This window comes from Heterocephalus glaber, unplaced genomic scaffold (genome assembly GCF_053883595.1).
Source record: "Heterocephalus glaber isolate CG9 unplaced genomic scaffold, H.glaber_assembly_v1.0 deba00001504, whole genome shotgun sequence".
NCBI classification, from domain to species: domain Eukaryota; kingdom Metazoa; phylum Chordata; class Mammalia; order Rodentia; family Bathyergidae; genus Heterocephalus; species Heterocephalus glaber.
In genome coordinates this window covers 3,107,716-3,130,168 of record NW_028258324.1, presented here as the reverse complement: position 1 = coordinate 3,130,168, position 22,453 = coordinate 3,107,716, and the positions used below count along the sequence as shown (strand labels likewise).

The 22,453-nt window shown below is 47.6% G+C and overlaps 3 protein-coding genes across 12 annotated transcripts in view; 2 read left to right on the top strand and 1 right to left on the bottom strand.

Annotated features, from left to right (window-relative positions):
* Window positions 1-13,162, top strand: part of Qrich1 (glutamine rich 1) — a 46,793-nt gene extending 33,631 nt beyond the window's left edge. For all 9 annotated transcript variants that reach the window (XM_004833993.4, XM_004833990.4, XM_021259597.2 and 6 more), the window contains 7 exons: window positions 1,143-1,320; window positions 1,920-2,074; window positions 4,681-4,795; window positions 10,090-10,198; window positions 10,516-10,667; window positions 11,007-11,097; window positions 12,314-13,162. In XM_004833993.4, the coding sequence (XP_004834050.1) occupies window positions 1,143-1,320; window positions 1,920-2,074; window positions 4,681-4,795; window positions 10,090-10,198; window positions 10,516-10,667; window positions 11,007-11,097; window positions 12,314-12,506 (993 nt within the window). In that variant the 3' untranslated portion in view covers window positions 12,507-13,162. The remainder of the gene's footprint in view (window positions 1-1,142; window positions 1,321-1,919; window positions 2,075-4,680; window positions 4,796-10,089; window positions 10,199-10,515; window positions 10,668-11,006; window positions 11,098-12,313) is intronic.
* A 300-nt stretch (window positions 13,163-13,462) lies between these two features.
* Impdh2 (inosine monophosphate dehydrogenase 2) lies at window positions 13,463-18,199 on the top strand. Of its 2 annotated transcripts, XM_013069977.3 has the most exons (15): window positions 13,463-13,667; window positions 14,095-14,143; window positions 14,364-14,465; window positions 14,578-14,652; window positions 14,972-15,178; window positions 15,629-15,716; window positions 15,789-15,988; window positions 16,068-16,158; window positions 16,251-16,346; window positions 16,601-16,672; window positions 17,264-17,407; window positions 17,488-17,632; window positions 17,726-17,869; window positions 17,959-18,042; window positions 18,126-18,199. In XM_013069977.3, the coding sequence occupies exons 1-15, from the start codon at window positions 13,570-13,572 to the stop codon at window positions 18,145-18,147; spliced, it is 1,617 nt and encodes a 538-aa protein (XP_012925431.1). In that variant the 5' UTR covers window positions 13,463-13,569; the 3' UTR covers window positions 18,148-18,199. The 2 variants fall into 2 exon arrangements, with proteins under 2 accessions (XP_012925431.1, XP_004834052.1); XM_004833995.4 differs by lacking the exon at window positions 16,601-16,672 and having other exon boundaries at window positions 13,465-13,667.
* A 461-nt stretch (window positions 18,200-18,660) lies between these two features.
* On the bottom strand, window positions 18,661-20,231 carry Ndufaf3 (NADH:ubiquinone oxidoreductase complex assembly factor 3). Its single transcript, XM_004833988.4, has 6 exons — window positions 20,043-20,231; window positions 19,600-19,802; window positions 19,329-19,521; window positions 19,151-19,217; window positions 18,969-19,069; window positions 18,661-18,889 (listed from the first exon to the last, which is right to left on the bottom strand). Exons 2-6 carry the CDS (start codon window positions 19,674-19,676, stop codon window positions 18,788-18,790), a joined length of 540 nt encoding a protein of 179 aa, XP_004834045.1. The 5' UTR covers window positions 19,677-19,802; window positions 20,043-20,231; the 3' UTR covers window positions 18,661-18,787.
* Between the last annotated feature and the right edge of the window lie 2,222 nt (window positions 20,232-22,453).

Genomic DNA, 22,453 nt, shown 5'->3' with positions numbered 1-22,453 from the left:
TTCTTCTAATGAAGGTGTTTGGCCCCATTGTCAAAGATAAAAGTAGCTGAGTGTTGGAGCTGTTTCTACATCTTCTAATCTGTTCCATTGATCCACTGGTCTGTTTTTTGGTCAGTACCGTGCTGTTTTTATCATGATAACTTTATAGTATAACTTCAAGTCAGGGATGGCCCCTGCCTTGCCTTTGTTGTCCAAAATTGTTTTTGCTGTTCTAGGTCTTTTCTGGTTCCATATGAATTTTAGGATTGTTTTCTCTAGTTTTATGAGGTATGCTATTGATATTTTGATTGGGATTGCATTGCATCTGCATAACAGTTTTGGAAGTATGGCCATTTTCGCCATATTGGTTCTGCCTATCCAAGAACAAGGGATATCTTTCCATTTTCTGATACCCTCTTCGGTCTCCTTTTTCAGAGTTCTGTAGTTTTCAATGTAAAGTTATTTTACTTCCTTCGTTAGATTAATTCCTAGGTATTTCATTTTTCTTTTTTTTAATGTTTTAATTTCATTTTTATTGATGCTATTGTGAAAGGTGTTGTTTCCTTAATTTCTCTCTCAGTGAGTTTGTTATTTGTGTACCAGAATGCTAATGATTTTGAATGTTGACTTTGTATCCTCCTTTACTACTGAATTTGGTTATTAAATCTAGGAACTTTTGACCACCTTGAAACCCTTCTAATCAGGATATGCATTTAATAAAATTCTCAAGTAGGTTTGTGTATTGAAGTTTGAGAAACAGTTGATTGAACCAATGATGACATTGGAGTTCCCATTTTACTTGGAAAGTTTAAAAAGTCTGATACCTGGACAATATCCCAGTGAGACATTGCAACCCCAGGTTTGATACTTTTAAATAAGAGAGTCTATCTAAGGATGAGAAACACTGCACTCTTCAAGTATGTAGTGCTACCTTTACTGTCCTTGGAATTCAAAAACCCCAGAGCTTCTTCAAAGTAGGACAGCTAGAAGAGATTTTTTTTTTTGGTACCAGGGATCGAACTCCAGATCTTGTGCTTGCGAGGCAGGCAGCAGCAAAGAGTTTTTTTTTTAATCTAATGAACCATAAGTAATTTTTTTCTGGGAGTTTTACCAGAGGACCTAATTCAAAGAGTATTGACTCATTCTAATGTTTTCTTTCATAGGCTCAGACCGTCCAAGTTGCTGAAGTTGAACCACAATCACAGCCACAGCCTTCCCCAGAACTTCTGCTTCCAAATTCTTTGAAGCCAGAAGAAGGGCTTGAAGTATGGAAAAACTGGGCCCAGACTAAGAATGCTGAACTGGAGAAGGATGCTCAGAACAGATTGGCCCCCATTGGGAGTGAGTGTTGGGAGCGGGTAGGACATGGAACCTGTCCACAATATCAGTAAAAGGTGGACAGAATGACAAGAAGCTGGTAGTCCCTGACTGTAGGACCTAGAGAGCACTATCTGAAATGCTAAGGTGCATCATGACCAGCAACAAGCAAGCCCAGGCCCTGAACTGATGAGCAGAATGTGTACATTTTTGTCAACACGTGTTTCTATAGTTCAGCTAGCAGATGAAGGCAGAATGGCTTCTTCTGGGAGGAAATAGGTACCAGTGAGTGTACTCAAGGCCCTTCTTTGGCATTAGACTCATAAACTTGCTTATATTATACAAAGTGGATTCTTTTTTTTTTCTGCTTTCATTTCTTGGCCCTAATAGTAATTTCTGAGATACTGTATGTGAGATAGGGAAGGATTATGAAAAGTAAACCCTTGGTGTAATTAGCATATGTGATTAGTTGACTTAGCCAGTTCTGATTATAGAGATAAATGACCATTCTTCTCCCAGTACCCTGGGCTGTATCTGCTCTAAGCCCCCCTTTCAGGAATATTAGCCAGTAAAGAGACAACTGTGTCCAGGTTCCCTAATCACTTTTGGGAATTGTATCACAGGGCGCCAACTGCTGCGTTTCCAAGAAGATCTCATCTCCTCTGCTGTGGCTGAGTTGAATTATGGGCTGTGTCTAATGACACGGGAAGCTCGAAATGGAGAAGGTGAACCCTATGACCCTGACGTGCTCTACTATATTTTCCTGTGTATTCAAAAGGTAGGAAGCAGATTATCATAGGAACATGTATGAGCTATGTTCCCACTGGGTGTTGCTTAGTTAAATGACAAATAAGTGGTGAAAATAAAGTTCTCTTTGAGCTATGTAAAGTGTTGTAGAATAGACATTTTGTTTTTACTTGCAGAGACCTTCACGTTCATTTCAGAAAATAAAATAGGCAAGTATTATCCTAGCATTTAGAGAAACTTCTGTTAAAATATTTAATAATTACCTTAATAGTATTTTGTTTTAATCACGAGGTATTCACTTTTTTTTGTTCAAGTAAACAGAATTTTCATTAAAAATACAATTTATCCACTTGTAATCCCAGCACTCTGGTAGGCTGGGATAGGAGGGTTGCAAATTCAACCCCAGCCTGAGCAATTTACCAATTTATTGTGACCTTGTCTCAAAAAATAAAAATGGCTGGGTGTGGTGGCGCATGCCTATAATCGCAACATTCATGGGGCTGAGGCAGGAGGATGGCTGGAAGTTTGAGGCCAGCCTGGGCTACATAGTGAGTTGAAGGACAGCCTGAGCTACGTAGAGAAACCCTGTCTCAAAAGAAATAAAGGACTGGAGATATAACTCAGTGGGAAGGCCCTGGGTTCAATTCCCAATGTTGGGGGAGGGGAGGATTTATCCAGAAATGTTTGGCCAGGTGTGGTGGCACATGCCTGTAATCCCAGCACTTGGGAGCTGAGGCAGGATTGTCAAGAGTTCAAGGCCAACCTGGACTATACAGTGAGTTCAAGGCCAGCCTGAGCTACATAGCAAGACCCTGTCTCAAAAAAAGAAAACAAAACAAAACCCAAAACATGTTTGATGCTAACTCAGCTTTACTTCTCATTGTTCCCTATATTAACACAAAACAGTTATTTGAAGAAGTCTGGCTAGGGTGAAATACCAAAATATACTTAGGTTTTCAGGACCTCTAAGGTAAGAATCACAATAGAGAAACTTGTAGACCAGCAGTTTTGAGGAACAGAGGTGGATTTCTTGGTATTTGAAGACCCTTGAAGAGAACCCCACAGTATGAGGGCTTGTTGGTTGGGACTTTTGCCTGGTCTGAGAAAATTCTGCCTCCTAGTTTGTTCCTTTTTCTTTCTGGTCCTTACCCAGGCACATGTGAATGACTTCACATGCTCTGTCAGGATCCAGTCTCTCCCCATTTCTAGAAGACAGAATCATCTCTATTTATTGACAAGGAAACCAAACCCCAGAAGTTAGAAGACATCCATATGTTGTTAATTTACACAATACCTTAGAGACTGGCCCTTAAGCCTGCTCATCATTTTTTGCTGCCGTAAGACAGTGCCTTGCTTGAGTGAAATACATTCACTAAAAATATTATGGGGATGTAGTGCAGTGGTATTTGCTTAGCATTACTTGCCTGGGTTTAATTTCCAGTTCTGCAAAAATAAATTTTTATTTAAAAAATCCACCCAGAAACAGGCAAGGTGGTGTGCACCAGTAACTCCAGCACTTGGAAAGGCTGAGGCAGGAGGATTGCACTTTCAAGCCCAGCCTCAGCAACTTAGTGAGGCCCTGTCTCCAGAAAGGGCTGATGATTTAGCTCAGTGCAAAGGTTCTGGGTTCAATCCTTGGTGTTGGGAAAAAAAAAAATCGAGCACGGCATGATAGTACACACCTGTAATCTCAGCTACTCCACAGACTGATGTAGGATTTCGAATTAGAGACCAGCCTGGACTAAATAATGAGAGCCTGTCTCAAAAAACAAAACAAAGCAAAACAACAAGCTGGGGACATGGCTCACTGTTTGCTTAGAATGTCCCAGGCCCTGAGTTTGATCCTCAGCAGCACAAATAAAAAAACAAATAAAATTAATAGCTGGGAAATGGTGGCATAGGCTCTAATCCCAGCACTCTGGGAGGCAGACAGGACAGTTGCAAATTCAGGCCCAACCTGAGTAACTTAGCAATTTAGAGAGACCTTGTTTTAAAAAAAATTTAAGGGACTGGGGATATAGTTCAGTACAAAGGCCCTGTGCTCAATCCCCAGTACCAGAAAAATAAATAGGTAAACTGGGTGTATGTCTGTAATCTCACCACTTGGGAGGGTGAGGCAGGAGAATAGGGAGTTAAAAGATTGGCCTGGAGAATGTATTGAGGCCCTGTATCAAAAGAATAATGAACAAATGAATGAATATGAAAGAAAAAGGGGTGGGAATGTAGCTCAGCATTTCCTGGCTTCAATCTCAAGTACTAGGGGGGAAAAAAAAACAAACCTGTCTTGCTGACCCAACTGTCAAGAATGTTAGCATGATGGCACATGCCTGTAATCCCAGAACTCGGGAGGCTGAGGCAGGAGGATCATTGAGAGTTCGTGGCCAGTCTGGATTACACAGTGAGACCCTGTCTCAAAAAAAAAAAAAAGAATGTTAGGGGATCAGTTCACATGCTATGAAGGACACTATGAAAGTGTCATAGGCTAGATAGACAGTTTTAGGTTGGTGGCATCCTTTGTTCCTTTGTTGAGGGGATAATTGGTAGGGAGAGGTGCTTGTGCTTGTGGAAAAGTATATTTGGCCTGAAACCCTTACTTAAGAAAGCACTAATTATCTTTGTTGATTGTTTTTCTTGTAGTATCTTTTTGAAAATGGAAGGGTAGATGACATTTTCTCTGATCTTTACTATGTTCGATTCACGGAGTGGCTTCATGAAGTTTTGAAGGATGTTCAGCCCCGGGTCACTCCACTTGGTAAGTTCCCCTTGTCTCTGGTTGTCTCTTTTCTTTTCTCGCTTCTTGCTTCTCGATTCTCTCTTCTCTTCTCTTTTCTTTCTTTTTTTTTTTTTTTTGGTACTGGGGATTGAACTCAGGACCATGCAATTGTGAGGCAGGTGCAGTGCCACTGAGCTACATTCCCGGCTCATCTTTGGTTTTCTTTCTCATTTAGGTTTTCAAAAGATGAGCAGCTTCTGTGGCTGGCTGTGTTTGTAGTGTGCGATCAATGGACTTATAAATCCCAGACAACAGTTTTGTCCTCTGTGCTGCTTTCCTCACCAGAGATTCCTGTTGGTCCTGGCATGGCATGGCAAGGACACTGGAGTTTGCAGAACTAGTAGGGCAGTTATTAATGTGGGTTTTTTTTTTCCTATTAAAATCTGTTATTAATTAAAATCAGAATCACAGACAGGCACAAGTGCTTATATCTATAGTCTCATCTACTGGGAAGACTGAGACAGGATAATTACTTGAGTTCTGGAATTGAAAGCTAGCCTGGACATCAGAGTGATACCCTATTGCGAAAGGGAAAAAAATAAGAATCATTACTTACTGAATTAGGTGTGGTGGTACCTTTCTGTAATCCCAGCACTTGGGATGCTCAGGCAGGAGGATTACCGTGAGTTTGAGGGCCGGGGATTTAGCTTAGTGGTTCCGTTGCTTGCCTCGAAAGCACAAAGACCCAAGTTCGATCCCCAGTACCAAAAAAAACCAAAGCCAAAAACAATGTGCTGAGATTGCCATGAATTTGAGGCCAGCCTGGGCTACATAGTGAGTTCAAGGCCAGCCTGAAATACATATGAGACCCTATTGCAAAACAAAGAAACAAATGATTACAGTTGCTGAGAATTACAAGGTATGGGCCAGGGATTTAGCTCAGTGGTTCCGCTGCCTGCCTCGAAAGCTCAAGGTCCTGAGTTTGATCCAGTACCAAAAAAAAAAAGAGAAAGATAGGCTGGGCATGGTGACACACGCTTATAATCCCAGCACTTGGGAGTCTGAAGCCAGAGGATTGCCACAAGTTGAGGCCAGCCTGGACTACATAGTGAGTTCAAGGCCAGCCTGAACTACATAGCAAGACTGTCTCAAAAAAAAGAGAATTAAGAGGCAGGACAGGGTTAAGTGCCTCATTCCTTTAATCCCAGCATTCAAGAGTCATTCAAGGTCAGCCTGAGCTAAGTGAGTTCAAGCTCAGACTGAACTACATAGTGAGATCCTATTTTAAAAAGTATCCCACAAAAAACAAAACAAAGGTCCAGAGATTTATCTCAGTGACACTGTGCCTGCCTTGCAAGCACAAGGTCCTGAGTTTGATCCCTGGTGCCAAAAAAAAAAAAATTTCATTTGCATAGCAACATAATTTTTCTTCAGTTACAAGCAGTTTCCTTTTTTGTTGGAACATGAGGTTTTCAGTAAAATATCTGAGTTGGGATTAATTTTTGTTTGTAATAGACTTTTTTCCCCCTTGAGATGCTGAGGATTAATACCAGGGCCTTCTGTATGTTAGCAGGTACTTTACTGTTGAATTCCCTCCTTAGCCTGAGTGTTAATTTTTTGTGTGTGTGTGTGCAACTTTAGGTGTCCAGAAAAATTAAAGAGAAAGTACAGATAATTCTCTTTGTTCTCTTGCATAAGCATCCTCACATAGTTTCTTCTGTCATTAATTAGCACGTTACTTTGATTTGCTGGGCATGGTGGTACACACCTGTAATCTCAGCACTTGGGAGGCTGAAGCCAGTGGATTCCCACAAGTTCGAGGCCATTCAGTGCTCCTATATTTTTTTTTCATGGCTTAATAGGTCATTTCTTTTTATCACTGAATAATATTCCATTGTATGGATATACCAGTTTGTTTATTCATTTTGTTGAAAGACATTTTATCTTTGCTTTCAAGTTTTGGCAGTTGTGACTAAAGATGCTATAGTGGTGGCAATCCATCTGTAGTCCCGGCACCTGTGAGGCTGAGGCAAAGGGATCACTTGAACGTAGGAGTTCAAAACCAGCCTGGGGAACATAGCAAGACCCTCATCTCAAGGAAAAAACAACAAAACTAGAAAAAAAATTTTTTTTTTTTTAGTTTAAAAAACACTTTCTTTTACATTGGAAAATCAGCCTCTCCTTCCTGGTCCCTTCACCTTACCTATTGACCCAACATAATCCTAGTAAAAACCCAAGCTGCTGAAACAGGTCTATGTAATATTCGTAAAGTTCAACATGTCTGAGCAGATGGATTTGAGCTGACAGCAGGGTGGGCTGGAGAATCACGGATGACAGGGTGGGAAACTTGGGCCTAGAGATAGAGATCCAAAACAAGACAAAGTCTGGAGAAAATTTTGGAAACTAAGAAGATAAGCTCCCACTAGACATATGTGTACATATACCTTGGACAGATAATCTAGAATGCAAAGTGAATTTGCAGCTGGCAGAAATTCAGTGACGCTCAAAATAATCCATCTCATATCAGTTCCTCTCACTGGTCAAAACTTTCGAGAATGTCCTCTTCATTAAAAACTAGAAAATTTTTTAACTTATGTCTTGCGAAAAATATGCTTAATAGAATGAAAAGGCAAGCTGTGTACTGGGGAAAAAAATGTTTACAAAACACATAGCTGTATGGGCCAAGGATTTAGCTCAGTGGTGCTCCGCCTGCCTCACGAGGGCAAGGTCCTGAGTTAGATCCCCAGTACGGGGTGTCGGGGGTGACCCCTCAAAATAATCCCATTTTACCAGAATCCACCCATGTTCAAATTTCTGATTGTCTCACGTATTTCATTATTTCAGTTTATCTGAATCAGGGCAGTAGTAAGTCCATGTATCTAAATTGGTTGTGACTTTTAACATATTTAAATTTTCTCCTCTATGATTTTTTCTTTATAATTTTTTCATGGGCCCAGGGATTTAGCTCAGTGGTTTCACCGCCTGCTGTGCAAGTGCAAGGACCCGAGTTTGATCTCCGGTACCAAAAAAAAAAAAAGATAATTTTTTCATGGGATAAACTAGCCCTTTTTCTTCTTAACTGTATTCTTTCTCTTTTCTTTGGTACTGGGGATCAAACTCGGGACATTGCACTTGTGAGACAGGTGGTGGAACCACTGAGCTAAATCCCTGTCCTCTTAATGTAAATTTTTGACACAGTCTGGCTGTGCAGTTCAGGCTGGTCTTAAACTCACTAGCTAGCTAGCACTGGTAGCCTCAAAAACTCCCAAGTACTGGGATTATAGTTGTGTGCCTGACTTTTTTTTTTTTGTGCATGTTTGCCATATGTAATGATTACATTTGTCATGGGAAGTTGGACCGTGTACTTTTTGTTTTGTGTTGTTTTTTTGGTACTGGGGATCGAACTTGGGTCCTTGTGCTTTCAAGGCAAGCAACGGAACCACTGAGCTAAATCCCCGGGCCTCGTTTTTGTTTTTATTTTGAGACAGGGTCTCACTATGTAGTCTAGGCTGGCCTTGAACTGGCAGCAGTGCTCCTGCCTCAGCCTCCGGAGTGCTGGGATTACAGGCATGAGCCACCAAGCCTGGCTGTACATCTTTTTTTTACTTTACTTTCCCTCTCCTTCTGTAGATCTTCCAATTTGTAAAAGGTCTATCTTCGTTAAACTAGCCCTTTGACTCATCTATGGGGCCAGGGATTTAGCTCAGTGGCTTCGTTGCTTGCTGCGCAAGCGCGAGGACCTGAGTTCGATCCCAGGTACCAAAAAAAAAAGACTCATCTAGTTTTTGTTGACTTGTTTGCTTTGGTTTAGTTTAATATATTTTTTCTTAGTTTTTATAGTTTGTTGCTAAATAGATTAAACAGTTTATTCCAGCTGGGGATTTAGCTCAGTGGTTCCGGCACCTGCCTCTCAAGCGCAAGGTCCCGAGTTCGATCCCTGGTACCAAAAAAAAAAAATTTATTCCAGCTTTGTTCGTTTTTGTCATTCTTCCTTCACATAGGCGGCTTTTCCTCCATCACAATGCCCATACTGTCTGGATCCATTAAATTGTGGGCTGCAAAACAGTCTTCTCATGTTGCTATTTCTTCATTATTCATGGAGGAAATATTCCATGAATATTGGAATATTGGAAGAAATATTCATTCACCTCTCCCTCCTCAACTCGGGATTCCAGGCAGTCCTGATTGTATAGACAAGGCAGAATAAGGGCTTGTTTCTTTTTCTTTATCAGTTTTCACAATAATGAGTTGGTTTACCAGTTTCCCCAGTGATGAACAATTAAAGGTTGTTTTCTTAAGAATCATTGTTAGGCCAGGGATTTAGCTCTGGTTCCAGTGCCTGCCTCACAAGTGCAAGGTCCCGAGTTCGATCTCCAGAACGAAAAAAAAAAAAAAAGAATCATCGTTAACTCAGTTTAAAGATGTAGCTTTCGCAAGACCAGAAAAAGAACTGTATTGGCCAGAATATTCCTTTTTCTACTGCACCAAATTTAACCTTTGCTGTCTGCTTCGAGATTCCTGAAATCCTGTAGGAAAATGCTGCCAGCGCGCACGATCACTTGGACGTTAGTGATTTGAATACACAAAGGGTCTTTGGTGGTCATACCAAGTGTCATTTTCCTTTGGTGCAATCCTAGCTTCCCAACCCCACTCCTGCCCCCTGGCCAGGGTTTTACACAGTAACAGCTGCATTGTTGCAAGCATCTTATAATAGTTCAAATATCAATCTTGTCTTGGTCTGGAGAAGGGTTGAAAGTGGGCTTACTTTCTAGAGATGGTAGAGGTTTGGTAAGGGCCAGAGGGGTATGGATACCAGATCTTTGGGCCATGGACACCTTGAAAGCTCTCAAAGAAAAGTATGCATATACATGGATTTTTGTGTTTTAGTTTTATATATTTCATTCTCTCTGAGAACTTTCGTTTTGCCCCATATTAGCCTTTGATTTGAGAGAAGAATTTGCCAGGTAACAGTAATCATGTTAGGGCTGGGGATGTAGCTCAGCGGTTCAGGGCCTGCCTGGTAAGCAAGGCACTGAGTACGATTCGTGGTACCAGGAAAAAAAAAAAAAAGAGAGAGAGAATAGTAGTCATGTTAGGCAGCACTAGCTGTATGACCATGTTAGAAATACATACAGCTTATCAGGTTGCATCTTAGAAACTTGGATTGAGACCCAGGCATCTGTGTTTTAATGCTTCCCAGATTATTTTGGCATACCCTAAGGAGGCTTCCCTTGATAAGACTTATGTTCCTGTATGGTCTTTGTGCCTCCACTATGTGCCTTTGGGGGACCTTGTCCCATCCACTTGGTGTAGCAGTCCTGTGTTCCTCCTAGGCTACGTTCTGCCCAGCCACGTGACTGAGGAGATGCTGTGGGAGTGCAAACAGCTTGGGGCGCACTCCCCCTCTACCCTGCTGACCACCCTCATGTTCTTTAATACCAAGTAAGTGTTCTAGAAGCTCACCACTAAAAAGAGTGGAAACTTCTGTAGGACTTCTCAATTCCTCCGATACACATTTGAGAACCTTTGAGCTCTTGAAAGCCCAGCCTCACATGGCTGCATTATGTGTGTGACTGGTGAGGCAAACAGCCTCGCCCCAAACCCCTACTGTCCATCTTAGTGTGGCTTTGGTACAGGCCTGTCCAGATCCTGGGAATGTGGGCATTGGCTCCTCTGAAGCATTGATGGGTGATGTGATGGGTAAGCTATGGTATCCTCCTGGCACCCCTCTTTCTGCCTTGCTTTCACTTGTGGTACAGGTACTTCCTGTTGAAGACAGTGGACCAGCACGTGAAACTGGCCTTCTCCAAGGTCTTGCGACAGACAAAGAAGAACCCCTCTAATCCAAAGGATAAAAGCACAAGTATCCGGTACCTGAAGGCCCTTGGAATACACCAGACTGGCCAGAAAGGTAGGGGAAGGAGGCAGGTATGGCAGAAATAGATAACTACTTTTCCTGCCATGCCCTGGTCCTTATTAGGGTAGTAATGATTATGAAGGTTGGGCTTTTCTGGATAGGAATTCTCTACTCCCTTTGTCTGGCCAAAAAGTTCAAAGATTTCTCCTGGAAGCAGAGAAACCCTGGGGAAGGTAGCTGCTTTTTTCCCTAGTCACTGCCCATCCCTCATCCCTTCCATCCTCTCACCCAGTATTTCCTAGAGGGGGAGGCTGAATGCTTGAGGTTCCTGAGCTGGGCCTGAGCTAAGACAACCTTGTGCCAGGTCTGTGATGGTGGTGGGGCATTCTATAGTTACAGATGACATGTATGCAGAACAGACAGAAAATCCAGAGAATCCACTGCGGTGTCCCATCAAGCTCTACGATTTCTACCTCTTCAAATGGTGAGGAGGCTTTATCCACTGGCTAATGCTGTGTGTGTGTATGTTCATGTGCATGCATACTTACTTAAAGATCTTAGGAGAGAAGCATTCTCTAGTCCCAGACTGAGTAAAATTACTCCAAAAAGGGAACTGTAAAAGCATGCTTAATCACTGTACATAAAAGTGGTTCCTGACAGTCACCTTTGCTGAAGAAGGTAGGGAGGCACATAGATGTCACCTTCATCACGTACTGAACATTGCCCTACATCATTCTGGTCCTGACCATTCGTTACTGCCTTCTTTCACCTGTTCAAGGAACTTCTTCCCTTGGCTTTGGCTTCCTCTTATCCCTGAAGTTTGGTATGTGACCTTCACAACAATATCAGAAGGATCTTTATTGGTTGCAGGTCTTAGTATGTCACTTAGATTAAAACATTCAGTGGTTTCTCATTACTCCACAGAAACAACTTTTACATGAACTCTTACATGGCAGCTGCTGGTGTCCATCCATGTGTCTGTGGTGCCCCCCCCCCCCCATTTCTGTCGTGGTCTGGGTCTGAGCCCTCTAGCCCTGCTAGGTTCTTCGCACTGAAGGGCATCATGCTAGCTCCTCTCTATAAACACTAGTTTTCCAGGGAAACATCTCTAGATTCACTGCCTGTTCCCTCTGGCTTAACTGCTGTTTTATTTTGTGTGTATTTGTGTAACTTTAATTTCTGTCTTCCCTCTTAATCTGTATGGTTCATGAGGTAGGAACTACTTACTGTTATTTACCATCCACACCTAGTGCAGATCTGGCAGACAGTAGTAGCCTTTCAATAAATCTCGAATGGATGAATGAGTAACTGTTAGAGGATGGAGTGTGCTAAGTACTCGACAGAGTTAGAGCACCGTGGGTGAAGGAGTGAGCCCAGGCAAGGGCCCTACATTATGATCATATTACTGGGTAGAGCAAACAGTGTGAACAAATCACATGAAGACAGGAGTGGTGATAAATGGAATGTAGATGGCCTCCAATAGTTAAGCCCAGAGGTGCCCAAGGCAAGTGCAGTTAGTGATTGATCACATCTGACTTGTGTGAAAGCACGGCAGGAGGAGGCAAACTCACTGGTTTGACAGTAGCACCATTGGAGGTCCTGGAGGGTGGTGTGTGGTATCTGCATGGATTTGAGTAGCTGTACTGGGTGGGTTGAAGTTATAATGGTGTTACCCAAGATTTTACTGACATATTCTTCAGTCCCCAGAGTGTGAAAGGCCGGAATGACACCTTTTACCTGACACCTGAGCCAGTAGTGGCCCCCAACAGCCCAATCTGGTACTCAGTCCAGCCTATCAGCAGAGAGCAGATGGGACAAATGCTGACCCGGATCCTGGTGATACGAGAAATTCAGGAGGCCATTGCAGTGGCCAATGCGAGCACCATGCACTGAGATGCCTCAGCCATGGTACAAGAGAAACCAACCAGGAAAAACCAGACAGACTTTCACACTAAAGAAGAGGCCTCCATTTTTTTTCTTTTTTTATTGGTGTAGTTATGGAGCCTTTCAGGCTACTTCTGTTTAAAATGTAAAACTTTGCCCCCTTTGCATCTTCATAGACTTGCAGCAGACTCCTTGGCCTGTGGGGGGGCTTGAGGTTTCCTGAGAGCCAGATGTCCTAGAAAGTTGCTGGCTGACTTTTATCTGGGCCCGAGGAAAGGGCTTGGACTGATAGAAATGTGGCCCCTTGCCTTCCTCACGATGGAACTAATGATGGACCAACCTCCAGGGAGTCTCCCCAGCTGGCTTCCACTCTGGACTGGTTCATATCACTGACCACAGAGGAACCATGTTTTCTTCTTGTTCAGACATAAACCTAGCGTCTAATGGAGAAAAGTGAGGGGAAATTCAATGATTTATTAAAGACAATTTCTATCACACCCTCCTTTATGACAAGTGACATTTTAGATGTTAAAAACTTTACCATGCCTTTTTTTTTTTTTTTTTTGGCCTAACATTGAGGCCTTAAACCTGAGGCTCCTGTGCCTGATGGAATTCTTGTAACATACACTTGTGTATCATATAAAGATACCACTCTGTTTCTCTTATGTATTCTTACTCTAGTTGTTTATTAAGAATGACAAGCACGTCTTTTCAACATGCTAGTGAACATCGCGTCTTTATTTGGGGAGGAGTCTGGCGTGACAGCGGAAGCAAAGCTAAGCCTGTTAATGGAATAGGCCGAAGGGGAGTCTAGGGGTGGGACAGGAAATGGCCCCAGGTACCCAAGAGAGCTGCTGAACTCTATGCGCATGCGCTTCTTCCCCTCTAGCCCCACCTCTGCTGTAGTTACATTTCTGGCTCGCGCCCTGCGCGCCCTGCGCGCCCTGCGCGCCCTGCGCCTTGACGTCACGGGGCGCGCGGTGGAGTGACGGAATTATATTGGCGCGATCCAGACGGCAGAGGCCTCTGCGGCGTGGTCCTCGGAAACACACGGAGGTGGTCTGTGTTGGCCATGGCTGACTACCTGATTAGTGGGGGCACATCCTATGTGCCGGACGACGGACTCACGGCACAGCAGCTCTTCAACTGCGGGGACGGCCTCACCTACAAGTGCGGGCTTAGGGGGTCACTTGGGCGAGGAGTGGGGCGGTACCCCAGGATAACAGGGCAGATGGGAGCTTCAGTGGGGCCCCCTTGGGCGCAAACACGGGAGCAGGATCCGGGAATTCCTCATCTTTCCTGGACTCATTTTGACAGATCTGGCATGGGGGTTGGGGGAGCCATTTCGGGATTAGTAGGGATTTCTGGCTTGAGACTCCGTTCTTTAGATACATGGAATTGTCGGGCCGGGAGGAACACTGATGACAGTTCAGTGGAAGAAAAGGCCCCGTCGCCTATCTGCACCTGCTGTCTTGCCTGTGACACATGGTCTCAGTTAGTGTCATTCCCTGCTCAGAGGCTTTAAGGCATGGAGTTGGAGTCTCAGGGTGCCAGAAACCTGAGAGTCCTACTCCCAATTTATTCTTCTCTGCTGCAGCGATTTTCTCATTCTCCCTGGATACATCGACTTCACTGCAGACCAGGTGGTGAGTATGATAAAAAACTGGATTCTGAACGTCAAAGTGGGCTAAGGTGCTGCAGTTGCCTGGTCTTTGGGCTTCCTCTCCAGATTGGACTTGGGGTGGATTCTATGGAATGGTCTTTTTGGTTGGCATGCAAATCATATAGTACCCATTTTGGGGGGCTTGGTACCACCCTGAGGAGTATGAGGCACTTTCCCACCCTAGTAGTCCTTTGTCTCTTTAGGACCTTACTTCTGCTCTGACCAAGAAGATCACACTCAAGACCCCACTGGTTTCCTCCCCCATGGATACAGTCACAGAGGCTGGGATGGCCATTGCAATGGCGGTGAGCTCCCTGGGGTTTGGGAGAAAACTGGGACAATGTCTGTCTTAAAGATATGCAAGCCTGCCTCTCTTATCTTTAGTCATCTATTCCCTATCTTTTGTTTATCCTGTAGCTCACAGGAGGTATTGGTTTCATCCACCACAACTGTACACCTGAATTCCAGGCCAATGAAGTTCGAAAAGTGAAGGTCAGAAGGGCAAGGATCATGGCCAGAAGCTCCTGGGAATTGTGCTGAGGTGGAGTGGGGTGGGAATGGGGGAGTTGTTCTGTTAGTTTAGGGTCCTTTCTCCCTGCTGTGGGTTCAGTTACTGAGAAGGGCCCGAGATCCTGTTTCTTAAGCTAGCAGAAGAACACGACCTGCACAGTGCCTCCAGCCCACCCATGTCTCAGAAGGGTTGATTCTGTGGTTCTGCCAGAGGAGGATTTTAGGCACAGACCCTGTGCTTTCGACCAAGAGCCTGAAAGTGCTTCAGAGGTACAATGCACTTTCTCACTATCCCTTCCAGAAATATGAGCAGGGATTCATCACAGACCCTGTGGTTCTCAGCCCCAAGGATCGAGTGCGGGATGTTTTTGAAGCTAAGGCTCGGCATGGCTTTTGTGGCATCCCCATCACAGATACAGGCCGCATGGGGAGCCGCTTAGTGGGCATCATCTCCTCGAGGGATATTGATTTTCTCAAGGAAGAGGAGCATGACCGGTTTCTGGAAGAGGTGGGTAGCACTGGCAGAGCAGAGCTAAGCTCTAGCAGCCCCAGATGAAAAAAAGGTGGCTTCTTTTGTCCATCTGACATCTTTGAGGACCTCTTCTATCCAGGAAAAAATGAATGTCCAGCCATATTTCTCATGGCTTTATGGGGTTTGTGCCCTCTCTTCCCCTTGGAGGGGCTTGCTAGTATTCTTGTTTTGTTCTTTGCTACTACCAAGGTAGGGGCAGTGCCCACATGCCATCAGCCCTGCTCTACTGGTGTTTTCATTGCTCATGTGTGGTCCACTATAGCATAAGAGGCTGCTATACTTGGAAATGTTGAGGTCTGTAGAGCAGGTGTGATCTGGATTCAAATAGATGAACTTGGTGGTCCTGGAGCCTCCCTCTGAGTTACGGTAGGATCTATGGAGAGGTTTGATTTCTGACTGGTCCTCCCTCATGACTTCCCTCCTCAGATCATGACAAAGAGGGAAGACTTGGTAGTAGCCCCTGCAGGCATCACATTAAAGGAAGCAAATGAAATTTTGCAGCGCAGCAAGAAGGGTGAGTCCTAGAGGTGGGAAGGAGCCTAGAACTAACGCTCATGGTCCTGATTCGTGTCTGACTCGGCTTTAGGAAAATTACCCATTGTAAATGAAGATGATGAGCTGGTGGCCATCATTGCCCGGACCGACCTGAAGAAGAACAGGGATTACCCACTGGCCTCCAAAGATGCCAAGAAGCAGCTGCTGTGTGGGGCAGCCATTGGCACTCATGAAGATGACAAGTATAGGCTGGACTTGTTAGCTCAGTCTGGTGTGGATGTAGTGGTTTTGGTGAGCTACTGCATAAACACGGTGGGACAGTAGGGGCAGTTGCTATATCACAGTCTGATTGGGACTTCCTTTCTGTCAGGACTCTTCCCAGGGCAACTCCATCTTCCAGATCAATATGATCAAGTACATCAAAGAAAAATACCCCAATCTCCAAGTCATTGGAGGCAATGGTAAGTGAGACACTGGTGCTTGTGGTTCAGGATGGGAGGAGCTGGGGTCCCACCTGGACCCTAACATGTCTTTCTCTCTTCCTTCACTGTAGTGGTCACCGCAGCTCAGGCCAAGAACCTCATTGATGCAGGTGTAGATGCCCTACGGGTGGGCATGGGAAGCGGCTCCATCTGCATCACCCAGGAAGGTGAGAATATGTACCAGCAGAGCCTAGAGACTGGCTTCAGGTCCCATGTGCCTTGGGGCCAAGCACTCTTATGGGAACTACATTGAGTTTTCCAAGATGGGCAACTTTGGGGCCAGACAGCCTCTTGGATGGGTGATATGGCTGGAAGCAAGATGAGTTCTTGTCATCCCTCACCTGCTACTTCCCCACCTAGCCTGGCCTCCTTGCTCCTGCTCTGCGCCCTCTCTAAACTCTGGTCTGTTTGTTTTATTTAGTGGCTCCCAAGATCCCTCCAGACATAAAGTCCCACAGCCCCAAATGCCCTTCTACTGTCACGGGCTGCTATAGTAAGTCTGGCCCGGCCCAGCTGCCCACTGCCCGGCTGCTTGGTTGACTATAGCTGTAGCTCTCAGGGTTTGTGGTGCTGATGGGTGGGCAGGGCAAACATGTACAGACCATGGTTTGGGGCTTCTTGGGATCACAGCTCCCTCTTCCTGGGTTGCTCAGAGCAGGACCCAGGCTTTACCACATCTTATAAGATAGGCATGGCACGAGGACCTACTCTGGAGCCTGCTCTCCCTTCCACATTACCATCGCCCTGATCTTGCCTGAGCTGCCCACTGTGCAGGGGAGAAGGGTTGGGCCTGACTTGGTGCCTCTAGGTACTAACTGCACAGAGACTCCTGTCCCATCTTGCTACCAGCTGGGACTGCATGTGCCTGAGGCTGCCCTGGGCCCTGGACACATGCATGTGCATATGCAGGGGTGAGGCCAGCACACCTGTTTGTACAGTTTACACTAGATGGGGCAGCAGCCATCCAGACACCTTCATCAGTCAGGCTGTCATCCTGGCGCAGATGTAGCCAAGAGCTCTTGGGTACTGAGGCTGGTTTGTTACCTGTCCCCACTAACCCCATGCTTCTGTTGTCTATCAACAGTGTTGGCCTGTGGAAGGCCCCAAGCAACAGCAGTGTACAAAGTATCAGAATATGCACGGCGATTTGGTGTTCCTGTCATCGCTGATGGAGGAATCCAGAATGTGGGCCATATTGCCAAAGCTTTGGCCCTGGGGGCATCCACAGGTGAGGTCCAGTACCCTGGAGCCTGGTGTGACTCCTTCCTCATGCTGTTCAGACTGCCCTAAGCACTTTTCTGTCCACAGTCATGATGGGCTCCCTCCTGGCTGCCACCACTGAAGCCCCTGGTGAGTACTTCTTCTCTGATGGGATCCGGCTAAAGAAATATCGTGGCATGGGTTCTCTTGATGCCATGGACAAGCATCTCAGCAGCCAGAACCGCTATTTCAGGTGGGACAATCAGACCACTCGCCCCACCTTCACCCTGCACTACTAGGGCTCATCGTTGCTATGACCTTGCCTACTGTTTGCATCTTCCCATAGTGAAGCTGACAAAATCAAAGTGGCCCAAGGGGTGTCGGGAGCTGTGCAAGACAAAGGATCCATTCACAAGTTTGTTCCTTACTTGATTGCTGGCATCCAGCACTCCTGCCAGGACATTGGTGCCAAAAGCTTGACACAAGTCCGGTGAGCTGGGGTGGCTGGGACATGGGTACAGGCTAGCCTTTCTAGGGTCAGCTACTTACTGTCTGTGACTGACATCTGCCCCTCTTCAGAGCCATGATGTACTCTGGGGAGCTTAAGTTTGAGAAGAGAACGTCCTCAGCCCAGGTGGAAGGTGGTGTCCACAGCCTTCACTCGTAAGTGACCTCGTCCTAACTCCTGCCATGCTTTGTCCCACTTTCCTCCTGCCTTGAACTCATTAGATGGTCTCTGCCTACAGGTATGAGAAGCGACTTTTCTGAAAAGGAACCCATCATATCTCCTTGGTTTTTCAATAAAAGTTTGAAAATAAAAGGGATGCCTGATCTTTGAAGCCAACAGACGTGGGGTCTGTAGATGCCAGCACCACAGACATACAGCACCCTGGTTCCCAAGGGGTACCCCATGAACCTGGAAGGAGGTAGTTCTGGTTCAAAGTTCTTCCCTGGCTGGGAGGGAGCGGGGGGGTAGGGTGGACAGTCAATGGGACTGGGATCTGCTGGGCCCCCTGCTAACCCCAAAACAGGAATATATACTTTATTTTTTTTGGTACTGGGGATTGAACTCGGGTCCTTGCGTGCACAGGCGGTGAAACTGCTAAGCTAATTCCCCACCTCATGAATACATACTCTTAACTAAAGGCTCTGAGGAAAGCCACTGGAGTCCTCTCAAATCTGCATGTGAGCAAGCTGATGTGGAACTGTGATTTGATTTCTTCTTAATCACCCCCCCCAAAGCCCACTAACTCAACAGCCCATGGCCAACAACACACCGGATACAAAATAAGATGTATAAGTTATCCTGGCAAGCATAACAATGTTACAGAGTGCCAAAGGGGGAGAGGTCAGTGTAGGCTCCGCCAGTGCCAGTGCCGTCATGGACAACGGATAGGTTCCTGGGAGTTCATTCTGGAGTCAGTGAACTCTCTCCAGGTGGGGGGATGAGAGCAGCTCCCACCACTCGGCCTTCATGACACAGGAAATTGAAGGTAGCACAGGCATTGGGCTGCAAAGAAAAGGCCAGCATTAGCCTGCCCAAGGGTACGCCAGAACTCCCTGATGCGTTTCCAAGTTCTAAGACTAACCGTATCCTGCACTTCCACGGCAATGCCCCGCTGCCTCATGGCCTGCAGCACCGGGGAATGCAGCCTCTCGGTCCTGTTTCCAGTGCCCACGACAACGATCTCTGAGGAAGGGAAGGGTGGGTCATCTACAGCAAGGGCGTAAAGACTCGGATCTTCAGGCCTCAACCCTGCCTTCAGCCTACCTATCCTGGGCTCCAGCATCCAGAAGAGGGAGAAGCTCTCTTCGGTGATGTCCCAGTGGGATCCTACCTGAATGGGGAGGGGTCGATTCAATACAAGTACAGGAGACTTTTCTCCCCAGGTCCACCTTGAAGCCACTGGAAAATCCAGGTTTAAGGGGCACGAGCAGGGCAGACTCACGTTCCACTGCAGCACGGAGTTCGGGAGCAGGGCGCACGGCCCCAGAACTCGGCTTCCACTGACCGTGAAGCCGCGGATGCTGTAGCTTTCTATATACATGGCGTGCGGGAGCTCGCGCTGCAGCAGAGAGATGTGCGTCCGCTGGTACAGCTCGTCGTCTGCGGGGGAGAGCCGGTGCCAGCGCCGTGGGGTCCTGCGGGGCGAAGAGCAGGGTCAGGGAGCGGGGTGCCGGGGCACGGCGGGGTGGGTGGAGATTGCGGACCCAACTCACCAGAGCGGCCCGGCGCGCAGGCCGCGCGGTGCGAGTTGCGCCCGGCACAGACTGCGAAAGGCGAAGGCGACGGCCATGGCTGCCGGAGCACGGCGAGACGGCCGCCGGCCTGGAAGGACGTCAGGGTGTCGGGCCAAGCGGGCCACAGCGCCCCCAGCGTCCAGGAGGACATCACGCGGGGTTATTGATGGGCGTCTACCACGCTGTTGAATACGAAGGAAGACCTTGTCATTAATCGCGTAAGCCGGGAAGCCAGGGTTTCAGCAGAGCGCTCCCCTGGAGCGGCTCTGGTGTCAGCACCTGCCGCCCGCCCCGCCCCTGTCCCGAGGGAGTAGGGACACCTGGCAGGTGAGCTGCCCTCTGGCACTGCCTGCGCCACAGCCGCGACCTCGCCGGGGCTCTCGGCCAGGACAGGCTCCGGGAACCGGGGCGGGGCTGCGCACCTGGCTAGCCCAGCACACCTGGCCGGGTGCGGCGCCAACTCCAGACTCTTAATCCCAGGCTTTGGGCGTCGAGCACCGTGGGTGGAGCAGTCGGCTAAGGTTTCCCCGCCGAGCCTCAGAACCACAGCCTTCCCCAGAACCACAGCCTTCCCCAACCGTCACTCGCGCGACAGTTGGCGGTGGCGCCGCGCGGGGCGAGGGGGGCGTGGCTGCGCGTGGATTGGCTTCTCGGGAGATAGAGGGGGCGTGGCCAAGTGGTTTCGCCTTAAAATGGCTTCAAATCTGCGGGCTCGGGAGCCAGCGGAAGGGTGAGCTTCGGAGTGGCTGGGGTAGCCGTGGTAGCTGTTTGCCGTCGACGGATCGGGCCGGACTGGAGCGGACGGGAACTAGACAGCACCGGAGAGCCAGCCTGTCCTCGCCCACTTTGTTCGCGCACCCCCCAGTCCTCCAGCCCTGTCTTGAGCAGAGTCCGGGGCCTACTGGCACGAGAGCTTCTGGCGTCCGGGGTTCGGGCATTTCCGCGCGCCAGCTCTCCGTACCCCTCGGGGATACTGTCGCGCTCGCTGCCCGCGGTTGATGCGGGCGGAAGGCGGGGCCCATTGGGCCTGGCGGGGATCGGCCTAGGCCAGTCGCCATGGGCTCCCTGGGTCCTGTCGCCGCCGCGTGGGCCCGTGCGGTCCCTGGCATTCCAGCCGCTGGCAGCGCCACCGGACAAAGGGCCTGGGCGCGGGTGTCCTCGAAGTCTGCGCAGGTGACTTCCTCTCCAGCCCACGGGCGCTTCCCTGCCGGCGGATCCCGAGCCCGCCCAGCCTCCGTCACCGCACCAGGGGCACCGGCTGCATGGGACCGCGATAGGGCTAATACTGCCTTGCGGATCTAATGCGGATTGGGACTCGGTCCCAGGGGAGGCCCCCCACCTTCCTCGTATTGTTTGGGGCCCAGGTGAGCGCTCTGTTCTCACCAGACTATTACACCACCTCCTCCAGGTCCACCCTGAAGTGGACTGGGATAGGCGGTTCCGGTCCGGCCCCGGGGCGGGTGAGCTGGGGCACGTGCCCCTCCAGCGGCGGGACAGCGGGCAACGGAATCCCAAAAGCAGCTGTTGTCTAGAGAGTATTCCAGCTGCGCTTGGATTTCGTTCCCTGCTCTCCTGCCTGAGCAGCGCTCTGCCCAGACACTGCCGTGCCGCTCTGGTCTCGTGCCTCCAGATGCACCCGGACCAGAGGTGGCCACGTCCATCTCCTGATCTGTCCGGGAGCGCTGGAGAGGAAGACCCAGTCCTCGAGGTGGGGCTGGGCAACCCCACCTCCCTAAAGATAGCTTCGCACTTCCTGGGGAAAACCACCCCGCAACCGTCTGGTGGGCCGAGAGCAGCTTAAGTCCGGCGGGGCCCATCTCTGCTGTCAAGAGTCCGGGCTGTGCACCTCCGGCGCAGAAAGTGCTTTGGAATGACACGATCACTCCCGTTGAGTGGGCACCCGAGAAGCCATCGGGAATGTCGTGTCCGCCCAGTGCTCTTTCGGCACCTTCCAGCAGGTCCCACAGCCTTGACCCAGAAAGAGGCCTTACTAAGCTCTTCCTGTCCTTAGATTTCCCTCCTCCCTGAGTTGCAGGCTCCCCGCTTCTCTAGACCAGAGATAGGGCTTGGGTTCAGTCTGTTAGGAAGAGAGTGGAAGTCGTGTTCCATTGAAAGGAAACTGTTTGGGAACTCTTGTGGGACAGAGGAAAGGGCTTTCTCACTGGTAGAGCAGGCTCTGCCTACTGAGGTCTGTTTGGCTGGGTCTCCTCATGGTCACCTTGATTTACTAGCCCAAACGGGCTTGTTTCCTAAATCAAGAAGTGGTAAAAAGATAGATCGCTGCCAAAGTATTGTACACCAGGGTAAAGTGGAAATATACATGTCTGTAATCTCAGCACTTGGGAGGCTGAGGCAGGAGGATCTCCATGAGTTCAAGGCCAGCGTGAATGCTGTAGCCAAAGCTTGTGTTAAAAAAAAAGCTAGCAATTCTAGAAACCATCTGAAACTTCTAATTCATTAGGTATCATGAAAAGTTGAGTAATTCTATCAAACTGCGTATTTATTAGAAATAACACCCATATCTCAAATGAGGAAAGACAACCTGAAACTGTCAAACACAAGATACAAGATTTTGAAAATTTGTTGTATGGGGATTGGACCCAGGGTCTTCTCACTGCGCTATATCACCAGCCTTTTAGTCTTTATTTTACTAAATTACCCAGGCTCTGGGCTACATAGTTTAAGGCTAGCCTTAACTATATTCAGAGACCCTGTCTCAAAAAACAAACAAAGATAAAAGCTAAAATTGCCCAGGCTGGGCTAGATCTTTCGATCCTCCTGTCTCAGAGTGCTGGGATTACAGACATGTTCTATCACGCCCAGCTAAAAATAA

What these genes read in the sequence shown, in the direction of transcription:
- Ndufaf3 (XM_004833988.4), bottom strand. Translation starts at nt 19,676, where the DNA reads ATGGCCGTCGCCTTCGCCTTTCGCAGTCTGTGCCGGGCGCAACTCGCA. An exon ending in ACTCCGTGCTGCAGTGGAAC is followed by an intron (nt 19,218 to 19,328) that starts GTGAGTCTGCCC and finishes CTCCCCATTCAG; the next exon opens with GTAGGATCCCACTGGGACAT. An exon ending in GATGCTGGAGCCCAGGATAG is followed by an intron (nt 19,070 to 19,150) that starts GTAGGCTGAAGG and finishes TCCCTTCCTCAG; the next exon opens with AGATCGTTGTCGTGGGCACT.
- Impdh2 (XM_013069977.3), top strand. Translation starts at nt 13,570, where the DNA reads ATGGCTGACTACCTGATTAGTGGGGGCACATCCTATGTGCCGGACGAC. An exon ending in ACTTCACTGCAGACCAGGTG is followed by an intron (nt 14,144 to 14,363) that starts GTGAGTATGATA and finishes TTGTCTCTTTAG; the next exon opens with GACCTTACTTCTGCTCTGAC. An exon ending in ATGAAGTTCGAAAAGTGAAG is followed by an intron (nt 14,653 to 14,971) that starts GTCAGAAGGGCA and finishes TATCCCTTCCAG; the next exon opens with AAATATGAGCAGGGATTCAT.